The 17,976-nt window shown below is 45.7% G+C and overlaps 1 protein-coding gene across 3 annotated transcripts; it reads left to right on the top strand.

The window, feature by feature from the left end:
- The first annotated feature begins 1,398 nt into the window (after positions 1 to 1,398).
- Positions 1,399 to 11,517, top strand: si:ch211-214j24.15 (GTPase IMAP family member 8). 3 transcript variants are annotated; one of them, XM_035762539.2, is made up of 9 exons: positions 1,399 to 1,837; positions 2,635 to 3,309; positions 4,406 to 4,459; positions 4,570 to 5,277; positions 5,479 to 6,153; positions 6,248 to 7,796; positions 8,752 to 8,916; positions 10,078 to 10,159; positions 10,300 to 11,517. In XM_035762539.2, exons 1-6 carry the CDS (start codon positions 1,810 to 1,812, stop codon positions 7,129 to 7,131), a joined length of 3,024 nt encoding a protein of 1,007 aa, XP_035618432.2. In that variant the 5' UTR covers positions 1,399 to 1,809; the 3' UTR covers positions 7,132 to 7,796; positions 8,752 to 8,916; positions 10,078 to 10,159; positions 10,300 to 11,517. The 3 variants fall into 3 exon arrangements, with proteins under 3 accessions (XP_035618432.2, XP_035618431.2, XP_035618433.2); XM_035762538.2 differs by having other exon boundaries at positions 6,248 to 8,916; XM_035762540.2 differs by lacking the exon at positions 4,406 to 4,459 and having other exon boundaries at positions 1,400 to 1,837; positions 6,248 to 8,916.
- Positions 11,518 to 17,976: the final 6,459 nt, after the last annotated feature.

Here is a 17,976-nt window from a genome sequence, read left to right as displayed (position 1 = left end):
TAACAAATCAAAAACTGAAAAATTGGGCGTGCAAAATTATTCAGCCCCTTTACATTCAGTGCAGCAAACTCTCTCCAGAAGTTCAGTGAGGATCTCTGAATGATCCAATGTTGACCTAAATGACTAATGATGATAAATACAATCCACCTGTGTGTAATCAAGTCTCTGTATAAATGCACCTGCACTGTGATAGTCTCAGAGGTCCGTTAAAAGCGCAGAGAGCATCATGAAGAACAAGGAACACACCAGGCAGGTCCGAGATACTGTTGTGAAGAAGTTTAAAGCCGGATTTGGATACAAAAAGATTTCCCAAGCTTTAAACATCCCAAGGAGCACTGTGCAAGCGATAATATTGAAATGGAAGGAGTATCAGACCACTGGTAATCTACCAAGACCTGGCCGTCCCTCTAAACTTTCAGCTCATACAAGGAGAAGACTCATCAGAGATGCAGCCAAGAGGCCCATGATCACTCTGGATGAACTGCAGAGATCTACAGCTGAGGTGGGAGACTCTGTCCATAGGACAACAATCAGTCGTATATTGCACAAATCTGGCCTTTATGGAAGAGTGGCAAGAAGAAAGCCATTTCTTAAAGATATCCATAAAAAGTGTCGTTTAAAGTTTGCCACAAGCCACCTGGGAGACACACCAAACATGTGGAAGAAGGTGCTCTGGTCAGATGAAACCAAAATAGAACTTTTTGGCAACAATGCAAAACGTTATGTTTGGCGTAAAAGCAACACAGCTCATCACCCTGAACACACCATCCCCACTGTCAAACATGGTGGTGGTAGCATCATGGTTTGGGCCTTCTTTTCTTCAGCAGGGACAGGGAAGGTGGTTAAAATTGATGGGAAGATGGATGGAGCCAAATACAGGACCATTCTGGAAGAAAACCTGATGGAGTCTGCAAAAGACCTGAGACTGGGACGGAGATTTGTCTTCCAACAAGACAATGAGCCAAAACACAAAGCAAAATCTACAATGGAATGGTTCAAAAATAAACATATCCAGGTGTTAGAATGGCCAAGTCAAAGTCCAGACCTGAATCCAATCGAGAATCTGTGGAAAGAACTGAAAACTGCTGTTCACAAATGCTCTCCATCCAACCTCACTGAGCTCGAGCTGTTTTGCAAGGAGGAATGGGAAAAAATTTCAGCCTCTCGATGTGCAAAGCTGAAATCGCAGCAAAAGGTGGCGCTACAAAGTATTAACTTAAGGGGGCTGAATAATTTTGCACGCCCAATTTTTCAGTTTTTGATTTGTTTGAAATATCCAATAAATGTTGTTCCACTTCATGATTGTGTCCCACTTGTTGTTGATTCTTCACAAAAAATACAGTTTTATATCTTTATGTTTGAAGCCTGAAATGTGGCAAAAGGTCGCAAAGTTCAAGGGTGCCGAATACTTTCGCAAGGCACTGTTGATGATGTCGCCATAGTCTAGGACCGATAGGAATGTCTACTGAATAATATGCTTTCTACTAAACCCATTTTTATTCTCAGTTAATTCTCATGCATTCAATTCATATTTACAACTTCACAACTCGTAATTACCATCTTCCCATTTGGTTATAAACACAACATTATTACTGCTTATTACTGCCCACCTTCAGACTCATAAAGACATCACAAGTCATCAAGGCAAGTGTCCACTCCCTTCAGAGTAAAAGCTACACCCCAGTCTTTCAGGAACTTGTTGTAAGCCAGAAGTAAAAGTACTGTTATTGGGGATGATGACTAAAATTAGTTGGATTGGAACAATTTTGGGGTGAAACTAAGCACAGATACAGCTTAAGATCAAGAGAAATGGCAACCAGAGATTCATCAACATGTGGTAAGTTTTTTTCATCTCAATTGTCTTACATATCAACTTGAGAAAAAGATTGTACTGTATATAAAGGACAATTTACACATGACTTGTGAAGTTGTTTTTAATAATCAGTGTAAAAGTATTACTCTAACCCTTACATGGACAGTTTAATGTAAATTAAGATGATTAACTGCCCTCTTCTATCAATGTGGTGCGTGTACTGATATTTCTAGGTAACATTACCATTACTTATAGCAACTATTCATGTTTTTATGTTATCCCCATGTACTGTATGTATACTGTGTGTAGCGGGTACATATTGTGTGTAGCAGGTACATACTGTGTGTAGCAGGTACATACTGTGTGTGGCAGGTACATATTGTGTGTGGCAGGTACATATTGTGTGTGGCAGGTACATACTGTGTGTGGCAGGTACATACTGTGTGTAGCAGGTACATACTGTGTGTGATAAAGCAACATGTGACAGACATCTGATCAAGTTGTCAATACACCACATTATCAGTAGTTTCATAGTGGTGTAAAACACACACAGGTGCATGTTATCTGTGTCTGTTTGTGTATGTACTGTACTTGTGACTGTACGTCTGTGTGTTTATATATGTACTTGTGAATGTACAGGTGTGTGTTTGTGTGTGTACTTGTGACTGTACGTGTGTGTTTTTTACAATTTATTTGTTAATTATTGTGGGAATGACAGTCCCTTTAAAATGGAAGCCTAATGTCAGGCAGTATAACACAAAATGTGCACTAGCATGAACAGCAACTCTGTCTCTCACGTCTCTTGTTTGTGTCGCTCTCAGACCTGAAAGTTATCCTTCTTGGCGGCAGAAACTCTGGGAAGAGCGAAGTGGGAAATGTGCTGCTGGACAGGGAGGAGTTTGTCATCAAGGAGCGGACCACGTGCTCTAGGAGGGTGGGAGAGGTGGCAGGTGGGTGGGTTACTGTGGTGGACACACCTGGCTGGTGGTGTGACTTCAAGGTGCAGGACACGCCTCAGCTGGTGAAAAGGGAGATAGTGCGCAGTGTCTCTCTGTGCACCCCAGGACCCCATATTTTCCTTATCGTCATTAAGACACACTCTGTGTTCTGTGAGAAGCGTCGCAGGGCTGTAGAGGAGCACCTGGCCCTCCTCAGTGAGAGAGTGTGGAGTCACTGTATGGTCGTCTTCACCTGCAGTGACTGGCCTGGACACATGCACATGGAGCAGCAAGTCAAGAGGGGAGGCACGGCCCCCCTGTGGCTGGTGGAGAAATGCAGTCATAGGTATCACTGCCTCAACATGAAGAGTGGACGAGGTGGATATCAGGTCACAGAGCTGTTCAGGAAGATGCAGAGACTGGTGACAGAAAATAGTGATAGCTATTTTAAAATGGAGGGACTGCTTTTACAAGAGGTGGAGGAAAATAAGAGGATAGTGGAGCAAAGGGCTCATCAGAGATTGATGAAGATGCAGAAACAGAGATCTCTGCTCAATGGTGAGTTATCACTGAGATGGTTCTTAGAACACAATGCTTTGCCATATTGCCAACAGTAGATTTTAGAATATTTCTGTTCTATCAGGGCTCTACAGTGCGACCATTTTACTCACTTATATGCCAAAATATTTTGCTGTGGAATTCTGAAATGAAGGATTCTAGCTGTATTATTATGTAATATGTGGACAACTACAAATACCTAGGTGTCTGGCTAGACTGTAAACTCTCCTTCCAGATTCATATTATACATCTCCAATCCAAAATTGATCTAGAATCGGCTTTCTATTTCGCAACCAAGCCTCCTTCACTCATGCTGCCAAACATACCCTCGTAAAATTGACTATCCTACCGATCCTCGACTTCGGCGATGTCATTTACCAAATAGCCTCCAACACTCTACTCAGCAAACTTGATGCAGTCTATCACAGTGCCATCCGTTTTGTAACCAAAGCCCCATATACCACCCACCACTGCGACCTGTATGCTGTCGTCGGCTGGCCCTCGCTACATATTCCTCGCCAGACCCACTGGCTCCAGGTCATCAAAAAGTCTTTGGTAGATAAAGCTCCGCCTTATCTCAGCTCACTGGTCACCATAACAACATAGTAGCACGCGTTCCAGCGGGTATATCTCACTGGTCACCCCCAAAGCCAACACCTACTTTGGCCGCCTGTCCTTCCAGTTCTCTGCTGCCAATGACTGGAACGAATTGCAAAAATCGCTGAAGTTGGAGACTTATATCTCCCTCACTAACTTTAAGCATCAGCTATCTGAGCAGCTTACCGATCACTGCAGCTGTACATAGTCAATCTGTAAATAGCCAATCCAACTACCTACCTCATCCCCATATTGTTTTTATTTACTTTTTTGTCTTTTGCACACCAGTATTTCTACTTACACATCATCACTCCCTTGTTCATTTTCTAAATTGTAATTACTTCGCTACTATGGCCTATTTATTGCCTTACCTCCTTACGCCATTTGAACACACTTTATACAGATTTTTTCTATTGTGTTATTGACTGTACTTTTGTTTATTCCATATGTAACTCTGTGTTGTTGTTTGTGTCGAACTGCTTTGCTTTATCTTGGCCAGGTCGCAGTTGTAAATTAGAACTTGTTCTCAACTGGCCTACCTGGTTAAATAAAGGTGAATTTAAAAATAAAAAAATATTTAGGCACCCATGTGCTCCTTGTAGAAAATGACAGCGTAAAGCACTATCTATTATGATGTTGTATTGTTACCTTCTTTTCTACCAGGGGAGTCATGTCATCTCTCCGATATCAGAGTCGTGCTGCTTGGAGCTCGGGGCTCAGGGAAGAGTTCAGCAGGAAACACCATCCTGGGTCAAGGAGGAAGCTTTCAGGTCAGAAGGAGAACAGCGCAATGCATGGTGGCAGCAGGGGATGTTGCCGGGAGACAAGTCACTGTGGTGGACACTCCAGGCTGGTGGATGAATTACTTCTCTCAGGATAGTCCTGTTTTTGACAGACAGGAGATAGTGTGTAGTGTATCTCTTTGCTCCCCTGGTCCACATGCCCTCCTGCTGATGGTGCGTGTGGACCGGTCCTTCACAGAGACCTACAGGAGAGCTGTGCAGGAGCACCTAGAGCTCATCACAGACACAGTCTGGGCTCACATCATCGTCCTGTTCAACTTTGGGGACTGGCTGGGAGACACAACCATCGAGCAGCACATTGAGAGTGAGGGGGAGGCCCTCCAGTGGCTTGTGGAGAAGTGTGGCAACAGGTATCATGTCCTCAACAATAGAAGCAACTCAGGATTTCAGGTTACGGAACTGATGAGAAAGATTGAGGAACTGATGTCATGCAACAGCAGTTGTTACTGTAAGATTGAGGGCGGGATTCTGCAGGAGTTGGAGGAGAAGAGGAGGGAAGAACAGAAAAGAGCAGGGGAGAGACTGACGAGGAGGCAGAAAAAAAGAGAGACTGACAGATCTCTATTAGGTGAGTTAAATCAATCTCTCTCAAAATGCACTTTAGGTGTCTGATTCTATTCATATTGGTGTGAAATGTTTAGGATGAACATTTTCCATTTGTTCATAGAGCTTTAAATCTGACAATGTGAATGAAACACTTTGTATTCATACATTTTATGTCCACAGCAGACGTGTTATACATGACAGTATTCTTATTTGTTTGTGACAGGGGAGCTCTACTGTCCCCCAGAGCTGAGAATAATGCTGCTGAGTGGCCGCAACACAGGCAGGAGCTCTGCTGGAAACACCATCCTGGGCAGAGAGCACTTTAAAGTAGGGTGCCATGCCACTGACTGTGTGGAAGGACAAGGAAAGGTCAGGGGTAAGACTGTGACAGTTTTGGACCCACCAGGCTGGCTGTCAGTGGGTCCTGGCTCCCTGACGTCTCCCTCAGCCTCTGGGGTAACTGTGGTCCTGGTGGTTGTGAATGTGAGCTCCTCCTTCAGCCACACTGTCTGGAGAACAGCAGAAAAACACCTGGAGGCGCTCGGAGAGAAAGTATGGAATAGAACCATGGTCCTATTCACCTTTGGGGACTGGCTGGGGGACACAACCATCGAGCAGCGCATTGAGAGCGAGGGAGAGCCCCTCCAGAGGCTTGTCGAGAAGTGTGGCAACAGATACCACGTGTTGGACAGTAAGAACCAGGGGACTGGTGCACAGGTCACTGAGCTGCTACAGAAGATAGAGGAGATGCTGGTGGAGGAGAGGTTGGAGGTTTTACGGAGAAGAGAACAGGTTGGGAAGAGTCTCACAGTGATGCAGGAGCCAGAGATGGATGGAGTGATGGGAGAGGGCAGAGAGGTCCTTGTAGTAAACCACACAGACACTCCCTTTCATGATGGTAAGCAAGACTGATGCACATTAGATAGAAATTACAGTGCGTCATTTCATGAAGTATTTACTATTTATTCTGACAGAGCTCTCTTGTGTTGCAGCGTGTGAGGTGGCTAGTTCAGAGTACCTTCTAACCCCAGATGACTCAGGAGCCCCAGACTTTGGTGGACAGGAATTGGCACTACCAGAGGCCAGCGGAGGACGGTGGACTGAAGCAAATCACTCCATCCTTGATGTGGAGGGGTTTCTGTCCAGCATGGCCAGTGTGCTTCAGGAGAATCAGGAGGGGCTGATGTGGAACATGGGGGGCAGGCAGACGCTAGTGGTGAACCTCCCAGACTGTCTCCACGCTGGACCTACTCAGAGCCATCATCTGAGATGGAATGGACAGAATGGTAGAAAACCGGTCACCCTGTTCTCTCCAGGACACCAAGCTCTCCTCCTGGTCCAGCAACCCAAAGAACCAGAAAGAATGCTGGTGAAGAACCAGGAAGACATAGTGGATATACAGTCCCTTGGACACCCCAGGCTGAGGGACAGGACCCTCAAGGAGATTGCCAGAACAGGAGGCCTGCAGGCCTTGATTGACCAATGGGGGAACAGTAATTTGGAGGAGCTTGAAGCCTTCATTGACTCCTATTTTGAAATGGTGTGGAAGAAAACCATGGGGTCTTTCATAGTAGAGGAGGACGACTGTCTCACCAGCAACAGGCCAGAGCTGAATGATGTTGGGGAGGATCTTGTAAATAATGGTGACCAGGAGGTGCTGTCATCCATTGACAAGAAGCTGTCTAAGCTGGACCTCCTGGAAGGCATGCAGAGAGACTTGCTGGACCTCAGACAGAGTCTGGATCGCAGCTGTGACATCATACAGGAACTCAGTGACAAAAGTAAAGCAACACAGAAGCCTGCTGTTCCCTCTGATGCAGGGGAGGCAGAAGTGGAGGAAAGTTGCTTATCGGAGAGATGTTCAACAATAACATAAATGATAAGTTATAGATTGGTTTGTTTTATCTAAATATGCCCTAACATCATTGTTCAGGTAACAACTAATTAACAGTATTGATTTATTGATGGAGTTAATGCTAATGGCGAGGCAGTATATTAACTTCATGATGTCATGTGTTTCCACAAGGGGGAGCCCTCTGACAAGCAATTGTGGGGGGTTGGTCTCCTGCATAGGTTACTGTATCTATTTCACTACATGAAATATTTCACTCCATTATTATACAAGATACCAGTCATTTTAAATCAGTTATTGTTGATAATTTCCTAGATTATTATTTTATTTATCTTATGAGGCTTGTATAAAGACATATCAGGGTCCAGATGACAGCACGTGTCATGCCATAAAAGTAACATATTATATATCATGAAACATATCAAAAGGGCGAGTCTTTTTTTTGTGTTTGCTCATGAGACTTGTTCGAGTCAATGTAAAAATAATTGACAGCAACAAAGACGGAGAGCCGTGACCCTCTTAGGTGGTGGGTAAGCTGAGGATGAAAAACTGTCTGACTGTGCTGTGGTGACTGTCTGCAGGTGCTGCAGCCCCAGCCTCAGCCAACTGGCTGATGACTCATCTCTCTACAGCAGAAGCAGAACATCTACAGTAGAATCGGGCTGATTCACAACTGGAAGGGAAATACTGTAGGTCTTCACATTGGGTAGCTACTGTTCATAAATAAGGGCATGGAGTTTTTCCTCTTCAGGTCACATGGTTAGAAAACACTTCAGGTGCTATTCATAATTGCTCTCCATCTTGCAACATGCTGAGGTGTGTGAGAGAGAGAGAAAGAGAGTGAGAGAGAAAGGGGGAGGAATAGGGAGAGAGAGAGAGAGAGAGAGAGCGAGAGAGAGATGCAGAAACAGAGCATGTCCTAAATTACCTTCAATCTCCAGTTAATGAAAAACAGGAAGTTGGTTCAGGCAGACCAGACATTGTGTTAGCTGAGAATACCATAAAGCTGGAAGGCTACATTTCTAAACCCTTTCAGAATTTGCCCAAGAGCCAGAGAGATGAGTCACACAGACACATACAGCGGCTAATAGATTTCTAGCTGGGTAAGTAAACACTGCAAAGCCTGGTGCAGTCAAGGTCAATCTATCTACTTTTAAAGCCAACATGTAAGAACCTCAAAGTAAAGTGTTTTTATAGGGCAATTTTTATTGAAATCCGGAAATGGGAAGATGTTGTTGCCAAGCTATTATTTTTTTGACCCTCTATTTTTCATTGACCGTCTGAACGAGGTTACAACGTTGACAGATTGATGAAAAAATAGATGTTTTATTGTCACATACACCAGATAGGCAGTACTGTAAAAAATATTGATACCCAGACATTGTAGAATTGCTGAAACGTAGGCCAAAAACCAGCCAGACAATTGTACTTTCCTCTCAATACTGTTTTTTTTGTCAACCTCTAGTTTAACTCTCTACATCCAATATTCACCTTTGTTAATAGCAACACTGGGCTATTTTAGAGTAAAGAAATCCCACAGCCACAAAGTGAGGCTCTTGGGACATAAATGCACTTGTTTTATTTTTGACACATAGCCTCGGCATCCAGTCTCTTCCCTGGCCTGGTGTGTTTTTCCCTACTCAGACTAGAAGTTCCATTATGCAGCGATCCCCAGAGTGCTTGGAGAGAGTGAGGAGGGCCCCACCTGGTGTGTTCAGAGTGCATCTCCCCACCGCCCACCTTACTGGCCAATGGGAGAGAGGGTTGTGACTGCCATCCCAGCATAGCCTGGACTGGCGAGAAAGGAGAGTAAGTACAAAATGGTAAACAGAGAGGATATGGGATGTTTTAATATGTTGTAAAACAACAGATGTAAACTCCACTCTTGGGAAAAAAAAGGGTTCCAAAAGGGTTCTTCAACTGTCCCCAAAGGAGAACCCTTTTGGGTTCCATATGGAACCCTCTGTGGAAAGGTTCTCCAATGGGGACAGCCGGAGAACCCTTTTAGGTTCCAGATAGCACCTTTTTTTCTAAGAGTGTACAAGGGAGGAGGAAGGGAAAGAGTGGTGATGAGCAGATTTGGTGATTTCCTCCCACTGTGAGCCAGAGGTGACTTGTTTGCAATCATGATCTCTTTATCTCTGTCAGTCTCTCTCTGCATTTCACTGCATTATTCCCTCATGAATATCAATCTCCCTTTTATTCACTCCTCCCTCTCTTTCTCGCTCTCTAGCTTTTACCATCCATCCTCCTTTAGCCTCCAACAGCCTAACACAGCAGGCATAGAAAGACGTCTGAGCGAAGTTCCCACTTCCGATGTTCAGGGGAAACTGAAGTTAGGTTGAAAATACTCCATCCCTGTAAAGCAGATGTTAGCATGTCCTGGTGACGCAGCCCCCCCAATCTTACAGCTCCAGTTGTGAGTCTCAGCCCTCCCCACTCATTAAAAAGATTTGCAGCTTGGACGGAAGCTGGAGAGAAATGGATCTCTCAGCGTGATGGCGGTGCAGTGGCCGTTTGGCCCAGGAGACAGTCCTGAGCCCACATTCATCTCCATTAGTAGGACAGCCCAGCCCCCCGACACACACACACATACGGGATCACGTTTCACCGCCTGCTATTTTTTCAGGTGGAGAGAGAGGATGGGAAAAGGAGGTAGGGAGAGAAGCAGGCATGGAGGGAGGGAGAGAGAGGGATGATTTAGACTTCATGAAAAATAATCAGCTATCCTTCCCTTCCCCTCTCCACGCTACAATGTCATGACCCCCCAAGGGGTTGATGTTTTTATGAGGTGGTGCACTGTAGATCAGGGGAGGCATGAACTTCTATACCCCATAAAGAGTGTATCTTATTATGCATAGAGTCATATGCTCTCTGATTTCATATGAATTAAAAACAAGCTGTTATTTAAAAAAGCTGCTGGACACAGCTGTCATAATGTTTATCTACTTTGTGTTGGCAATGAATCAGGTTGTGTGTTGGCGATGAATCAGCTGTGATTGGTTGGCACGTGACCTGAAACAGACTGCTTGGCTTACCCAAGAATGCAAAGGTAACTGAACTAAATGACTATCGCCCAGCAGCACTCACTCCTGTCATCATGAAGTGCTTTGAGAGACTAGTCAAGGATCATAACACCTTCACCTTACCTGTCTCCCATGACCCACTGCAATTTGCTTACCACCCCAATAGGTCCACAGATGATGCAATCGCCATCACACTGCAGACTGCCCTATCCCATCTGGACAAGGGGAATACCTGTGTAAGAATGCTGTTCATTGACTATAGCTCAGCATTCAACACCATAGTACCCTCCAAGCTCATCATTAAGCTTGAGCGTTCTCAGCCCCCTCCAGTACTCCCTGTTCACCCATGACTGCGTGGCCATGCACGCCTCCAACTCAATCTTCAAGTTTGCAGACGACACAACAGTAGTAGGCTTGATTACCAACAACGAGACAGCCTACAGGGAGGAAGTGAGGACACTCAAGGTCAACAAAACAAAGGAGATGATCGTGGACTTCAGGAAACTGCAGAGGGAACACCCCCCTATCCACATCGACGGGACAGCAGTGGAGAAGATGGAACGTTTTAACCTTCACAAACATTTACAGATGCACAATTGAGAGCATCCTGTTGGGCTGTATCACCGCCTGGTAGGGCAACTGCCCTGCCCGCAACAGCAGGGCTCTCCAGAGGGTGGTGCGGTCTGTACAACACATCACCGGAGCCAAACTTCCTGCCCTCCAGGACACCTACAGCACCCGATGTCACAGGAAGGCCAAAAAGATCATCAAGGACAACAACCACTCGAGCCACTGCCTGTTCACCCCGCTACCATCCAGAAGGCGAGGTCAGTACAGGTGTATCAAAGCTGAGACAGAGAGACTGAAAAACAGCTTATATCTCAAGGCCATAAGACTGTTAAACAGCCATAATTAACACAGAGAGGCTGCTGCCTACATACAGACTTGAAATCATTGGCCACTTTAATAAATGGATCACTAGACACTTTAATAATGACACGTTAATAATGTTTACATATCTTGCATTACTCATCTCATACAGTTGAAGTCAGAAGTTTACATATACTTAGTGTCACGACTTCCGCCGAAGTTGGTCCCTCTCCTTGTTTGGGCGGTGTTCGGCGGTAGAAGTCACCGACCTTCTAGCCATCGCTGATCCTCCTTTCATTTTCCTTTGGTTTTGTCTTGTCTTGTATCACACCTGGTTCCAATACCATCAATTATATGTTGTGTATTTAACCCTCTGTTCCCCCTCATGTCGGTGATTGTTTATTGTAAGTTCTTGTGCACATCTGTCCTGGTGTGTGTTGGGTTATGTACCCATTTATTTTATTATTCTGTTTCCCGGTGGGTTTTGTTAATAAACTGCGCCGTTGGAAACACAGTTATTTCTCTCCTGCGTCTGACTTCTCTGCCTCCAGTTCGCACCCCTTACACTTAGGTTGGAGTCATTCAAACTAGTTTTTCAACCACTCCACAAATTTCTTGTTAACAAACTATAGTTTTGCCAAGTCGGTTAGGACATCTACTTTATGCATGACACAAGTTATTTTTCCAACAATTGTTTACAGACAGATTATTTCTCTAAATCACAATTACAGTGGGTCAGACATTTACATACACTAAGTTGACTTTAAACAGCTTGGGAAAATTCCAGAAAATTATGTCATGGCTTTAGAAGCTTCTGATAGGCTTATTGACATCATTTGTGTCAATTGGAGGTGAGGATGTATTTCAAGGCCTACCTTCAAACTCGCCTCTTTGTTTGACATCTGTCAATGGCGTGCGTACTAAAAGCGGAGTCAGGTGCAGGAGAGCAGAGAGTTGTGAACAGGCGCATACTTTATTTAGGCAGGAGAAATCAACAGACGGACGCCACTGCGTCGATACCTCCAGCCAAAGCAAAAGTGCAAACGCGCAAACAGTCACAGTAATATTGTATAAACACAATAACATACCTTGTGAAATAAAACGCATACCAGTAAAGCGCGTCAACATAGACACGTAACACAAAACAATCTCACACAAAGACATGAGGGGAACAGAGGAATAAATACATTTAGTGTGATTGGGGAATGAATACCAGGTGTGCAGGGAACAAGACAAAACAAATGGATACATGAAAAATGGAGCGGTGATGGCTAGAAAGCCGGTGACTGCCGAACGCCGCCTGAACAAAGAGACTCCCATTACAATTTCCAAATGCCTGAAGGTACCATGTTCATCTGTGCAAATAATAGTACGCAAGTATAAATACCATTGGACCACACAGCCGTCATACTTTTCAGGAAGGAGACGCATTCTGTCTCCTAGAGATGAACGTACTTTGGTGAGAAAAGTGCAAATCAATCCCAGAACAACAGCAAAGGACCTTGTGAAGATGCTAGAGGAAACAGGTCAAAAAGTATCTATATCCACAGTTAAACAAGTCCTATATCGACATAACCTTCAAAGGACGCTCAGCAAGGAAGAAGGCACTGCTCCAAAACCGCCATAAAAAAGCCAGACTACGGTTTGCAACTGCACATGGGGACAAAGATTGTACTTTTTTGGAGAAATGTCCTCTGGTCTGATGAAACAAAAATATAACTGTTTGGCCATAATGACCATCGTTATGTTTGGAGGAAAAAGGGGGAGGCTTGCAAGCCGAAGAACACCAACCCAATGTGAAGCACGGGGGTGGCAGCATCATGTTGAGGGGGTGCTTTGCTGCAGGAGGGACTGGTGCACTTCACAAAATAGATGGCTTCATGAGGGAGGAAAATTATGTGGATATATTGAAGCAACATCTCAAGACATCAGTCACGAAGTTAAAGCTTGGTCGCAAATGGATCTTCCAAATGGACAATGACCCCAAGCGTACTTCCAAAGTTGTGGCAAAATAGCTTAAGGACAACAAAGCCAAGTTTTTGGAGTGGCCATCACAAAGCCCTGACCTCAATCCCATAGAAAATCTGTGGGCAGAACTGAAAAAGCATGTGTGAGCAAGGAGGCCTACAAACCTGACTCAGTTACACCAGCTCTGTCAGGAGAATTGATTTACCCCACTCATTGTGGGAACCTTGTGGAAGGCTACCCAAAACGTTTGACCCAAGTTAAGTATTTTAAAGGCAATGCTACCAAATACTAATTGAGTGTATGTAAACTGCTGACGCACTGGGAATATGATGAAAGAAATAAAAGCTGAAATAAATCATTCTCTCTACTATTATTCTGACATTTCACATTTTTTAAATAAAGTGGTGATCCTAACTGACCTAAAACAGGGAAATGTTACTAGGATTAAATGTCAGGCATTATGAAAAACTGAGTTTAAATGTATTTGGCTAAGATGTATGTAAACTTCCGACTTCAACTGTATATATTGTATTTTATACAATCTATTGCATCTTGTCTATGCCCCTCTGTGATTGCTCATATGTATATTTATATATTCTTATTCCATTCCTTTACTTAGATTTGTGTGTTTTCGGTAGCTGTTGTGGAATTGTTAGATTACTTGTTAGATATTGCTGCACTGTCAGAACTAGAAGCACAAGAATTCCGCTGCCCTCGCAATAACATCTGCTAACCATGTGTATGTGCCCAATAAAAAAAATATATATATATATTTACTATCCAACTTTTCAAGAACTGAACCTTCCCCAGCCCATCCTGTCCCCCCTACCCCCACCTGCAAATCCCAGGTCGAGGGAAACCTCAAGTAAAAAGTTGCAGGAAACAATTAAGGCTAATAATTGGGCACCAGTGAAACTGAGTTCCAGTTCATTTTGAATCTGGGTCTGTTTCTCAGGGACTGGTACCTGCTAAATCATGAACCTCAACTACTGCTCTGCAACATACTGTACATTAACAACTTATGACAGGGTTGATGCTACAAATCCACTGAGAAGAAGGCTTTGAGAAGACCTTCTCCTAGCCGACGAGGACTGGGTTTTTTCTCTTTCTGACCCTGAGCTCTATTGGACCTTCAGACATTTTAATAAACTCTACTTCTCATCATGTGTTGCTGGATGAAGATGCAATGGGATGGAAAAACTTTCCCTGTTGCCTCAAGAGCTGTGGCCACAGATAGAGTGCTCTTACAAATAACCTAACTTAATATATATTCCTTCCTGTTATGAAATGGCATGTCTGGATATTTCTGTGATTGTTGTTGGACGGTCTTTTTCACCTGTAAACAATTCTGATACGGATGGGGTTTGTATAGAGTGGACACTGTGATGATACAACAGCAAGGCTATTGCTTTGTGGCTGGAATGATAAGGGACACAAAGAGCAGTATATAGCCTGTAGGGATGCAGTATGTAAGGTTGTCTATGATGAGGTTTATTGGGCTGCTGATTGGAGAGAGAGATGATGAAAATACAGCAAGTCAGAGAGAGGAGGAGAAAGGAGGAGGAGAAAGGGGAAAGAGTTCAAGTGCAAATTCTAGCATCCATTTGCAAAAACATAGAGACATAAGCATGCCACACACTGCCATAAACACATCCTGTATACACACTTGGCACGTACTGTACAAACACACGCAAACACATGCACACGCACACAAACACACACACACCCATGCAAACGCACACACACACACACAGAACATTTATTTTCTCCTTGTTTGCTCGTTGTGGATTTCTAGGACATTAGCTTGAAGCCATATGTGCTGCTTGACTGAACCTGTCCCAGCCACACAAGGTTAAAGGCTTTGATCACTGCCAATGAGGCAAACAGTATGGTCAGACTGACCCGTGCAAATAAGCATATGCACAACACAGACACACACACACATTATCTTTCCACATCTGACCCGGCAAGTAAAATTACACACAAACAAACTAAATACATATTGAAGCACACACATCAACATAATGTAGGCTTCATAAGTAAGCATCTTTGGATTGCCATTTCACAATTGGTGTATTATTTATTTATATGGTTTATTTCATTGGATCAGGCACACACTTTGATTATCCTATTAAATGTCATAATTCATTAGTAAATATTATTTAATAGAATGGAGCTGAGGAAGTCCAGTGCCTGCAGAGTTCAATGAGAGCCTGAGCTCAGATCACATTGTGGAAGGGAAGGAAGCAGGGAGGAAGAGAGAGGAGATCAGGTTATCACTGATGGCTATTCAATACCAGGCCACCAACCAATCAGATTAGACCCTCTCTGTGCCTTCTCCTCTCCTCTCCTCTCCTCTCCTCTCCTCTCCTCTCCCCTTCTCTCCTCTCCTCTCCTCTCCTCTCCTCTCCTCTCCTCTCCTCTCCTCTCCTCCTCTCCTCTCCTCTCCTCTCCTCTCCTCTCCTCTCCTCTCCTCTCCTCCTCCCCTCCCCTCCCCTCCTCCTCCTCTCCTCTCCTCTCCTCTCCCCTCCTCTCCTCTCCTCTCCTCTCCCCTCCTCTCCTCTCCTCTCCTCCCTGATGCTGTCCATTTAACAGATAAGAAGAAAACATCCAGTGGAGGTCTTGGTCTCAGTGGTTGTTAAGGATCCCAGGACACTCATACAGAGGATGAGAGGTTTAAACAATGATCTCCTGGCTTAGTTCCCATGCACTCTCACATACACTAAGACACTTTGATCATTCTACTGTTTGATATGCTGAAAACATGACTAGCTGCGTGTGTCCAGAACAAAATAGCTCCGATGCCTTAACCCCCCCTGTAAAAGGTCTGGGTGTAGCTGGTGCAGAGGAGTCAGGCGCAGGACAGCAGAGATGATAATGGTAATGGTAATAAAAGTATCAAATACATGTAGTAATACCAAGCCCACACAATAGGACCAAAATACATAAAACAAACACATACAGAAACCATGGGAAAAACAGGGTTAAATAATGACCATGGAATTGGGGAATTGAAACCAGGTGTGTAAAACAAAGACAAAACAAATGGAAAATGAAAAGTGGATAGGCGATGGCTAGAAGGCCGGTGACGCCGAACGGCGCCCGAACAAGGAGAGGGACCGACTTTAGCGGAAGTCGTGACTGTACCCCCCCTTGACGCATGGCTCCAGCAGCGCGTTGACACCGACCTCGGGGACGACCCGGAGGACGAGGCGCAGGGCGTTCCGGATGGAGACGGCACCCAGTATCTCTCCTCCAGACCGTACCCCTCCCACTCCATGAGGTACTGAAGGCCCCTCGCCCGACGCCTCGAGTCCAGAATGGCTCGGACACTATACGCCGGGGCCCCCTCGATGTCCAGAGGGGGCGGAGGAACCTCCCGCACCTCAGACTCCTGGAGTGGACCAGCCACCACTGGCCTGAGGAGAGACACATGGAACGAGGGATTAATACAGTAATCTGGGGGAAGCTGTAACCTGTAGCAAACCTCATTCAGTCTCCTCATGACTTTGAATGTCCCCACAAACCGCGGGCCCAGCTTCCGGCAGGGCAGGCGGAGGGGCAGGTTTCAGGTCGAGAGCCAGACCCGGGGCCTCACTGCGCTGGCGATCAGCGCTTGCCTTCTGATGCCTCACGGCCCATTGCAGGTGCACATGAGCGGCGTCCCAGGTCTCCTCAGAGCGCTTAAACCATTTGTCTACTGCAGGAGCCTCGATCTGGATCTGATGCCAAGGTGTCAGAACCGTCTGATACCCCAGTACGGACCGGAAGGGAGAGAGGTTAGTGGAGGAGTGGCGAAGCGAGTTTTGGGCCATCTCTGCCCAGGGGATGAACGCCGCCCACTCCCCCGGCTGGTCCTGGAAATACGACTGCAGAAACCTGCCCACATCCTGGTTTACTCTCTCCACCTGCCCGTTACTCTCGGGGTGAAATCGTTCCATGAACGCCCTCCAGTCCCTTGACGTGAACTGGGGACCTCGATCAGACACTATATCCTCAGGCACCCCGTAGTGCTGGAAGACGTGTGTAATCGGGGCCTCCGCAGTCTGTAGGGCCGTAGGGAGACCGGGCAAACGAAGGAGACGGCTGGACTTAGAGAACCAATCCACAACGACCACGATCGTGGTGTTACCCTGTGAGGGAGGAATATCCGTGAGGAAATCAACCGATAGGTGTGACCACGGCCATTGTGGAACGGGTAAGGGCTGTAACTTCCCTCTGGGCAGGTGCCTAGGGGCCTTGCGCTGGGCGCACACCGAGCAGGAGGAAACATAAACCCTCACGTCCTTGGCCAAGGTGGATCACCAGTACTTCCCACTAAGACAACGCACCGTCTGACCGATGCCAGGATGACCAGAGGAGGGTGACGTGTGGGCCCAATAGATCAAACGGTCGCGGACAGCAGACGGAACGTACAGACGCCCAGCTGGACACTGAGGAGCAGTGGGCTCTGTACGTAACGCCCGCTCGATGTGGGCTATGTACGTAACGCCCGCTTCAGGTGACCAAAATCCGCGTTTACCAGGAGATTTATCGCTCAATCCCCCCGTCGATGGGGGTGGTAATTGAGTCGCCTTCTTCTTACAGAAGGCGAGAGCCAAATCGGCATATTCTGAGGGGATGCGCACGGTGGAGACCTGGTCTGGACTTTCCATCGTAGTAGCACCGACGGACACCCCTAAACACCTCACTTGAGAGCCCTCTGTTGCCACGAAATAGTGGGGTCATGACAGGCCAACCAGGGTATGCCCAGCACCACAGGAAAATACTAATTCTCTCCTTGTGACCCTCCTGCGTAACCATGCCCAGTGGAGCGGTGGCCTCCCTAATCAGCCCTGACCCTAATGGTCGACTATCTAGTGCATGCACAGGGAAGGGCATATCCACAGGAACAATGGGGATCCCTAAACTATGGGAAAATGCTCTGTCAATAAAATTCCCAGCTGCGCCTGAATCTACAAGCGCCTTATGTTGGGAATGTGGGGAAAACTCAGGAAATTTTATA

The sequence above is a fragment of the Oncorhynchus keta genome, chromosome 32, assembly GCF_023373465.1.
Source record: "Oncorhynchus keta strain PuntledgeMale-10-30-2019 chromosome 32, Oket_V2, whole genome shotgun sequence".
NCBI classification, from domain to species: domain Eukaryota; kingdom Metazoa; phylum Chordata; class Actinopteri; order Salmoniformes; family Salmonidae; genus Oncorhynchus; species Oncorhynchus keta.
Note: the sequence above shows the minus strand (reverse complement) of the source record. Positions and strands in the feature narration are given on the sequence as shown.

Bases quoted from the DNA above. Each gene is read 5' to 3' on its own strand.
- si:ch211-214j24.15 (XM_035762539.2), top strand. From the start codon at position 1,810: ATGGCAACCAGAGATTCATCAACATGTG. The intron at 3,310-4,405 runs GTGAGTTATCAC...TATCTTGGCCAG, and splicing joins ACAGAGATCTCTGCTCAATG to GTCGCAGTTGTAAATTAGAA. The intron at 4,460-4,569 runs GTGAATTTAAAA...CTTTTCTACCAG, and splicing joins GCCTACCTGGTTAAATAAAG to GGGAGTCATGTCATCTCTCC.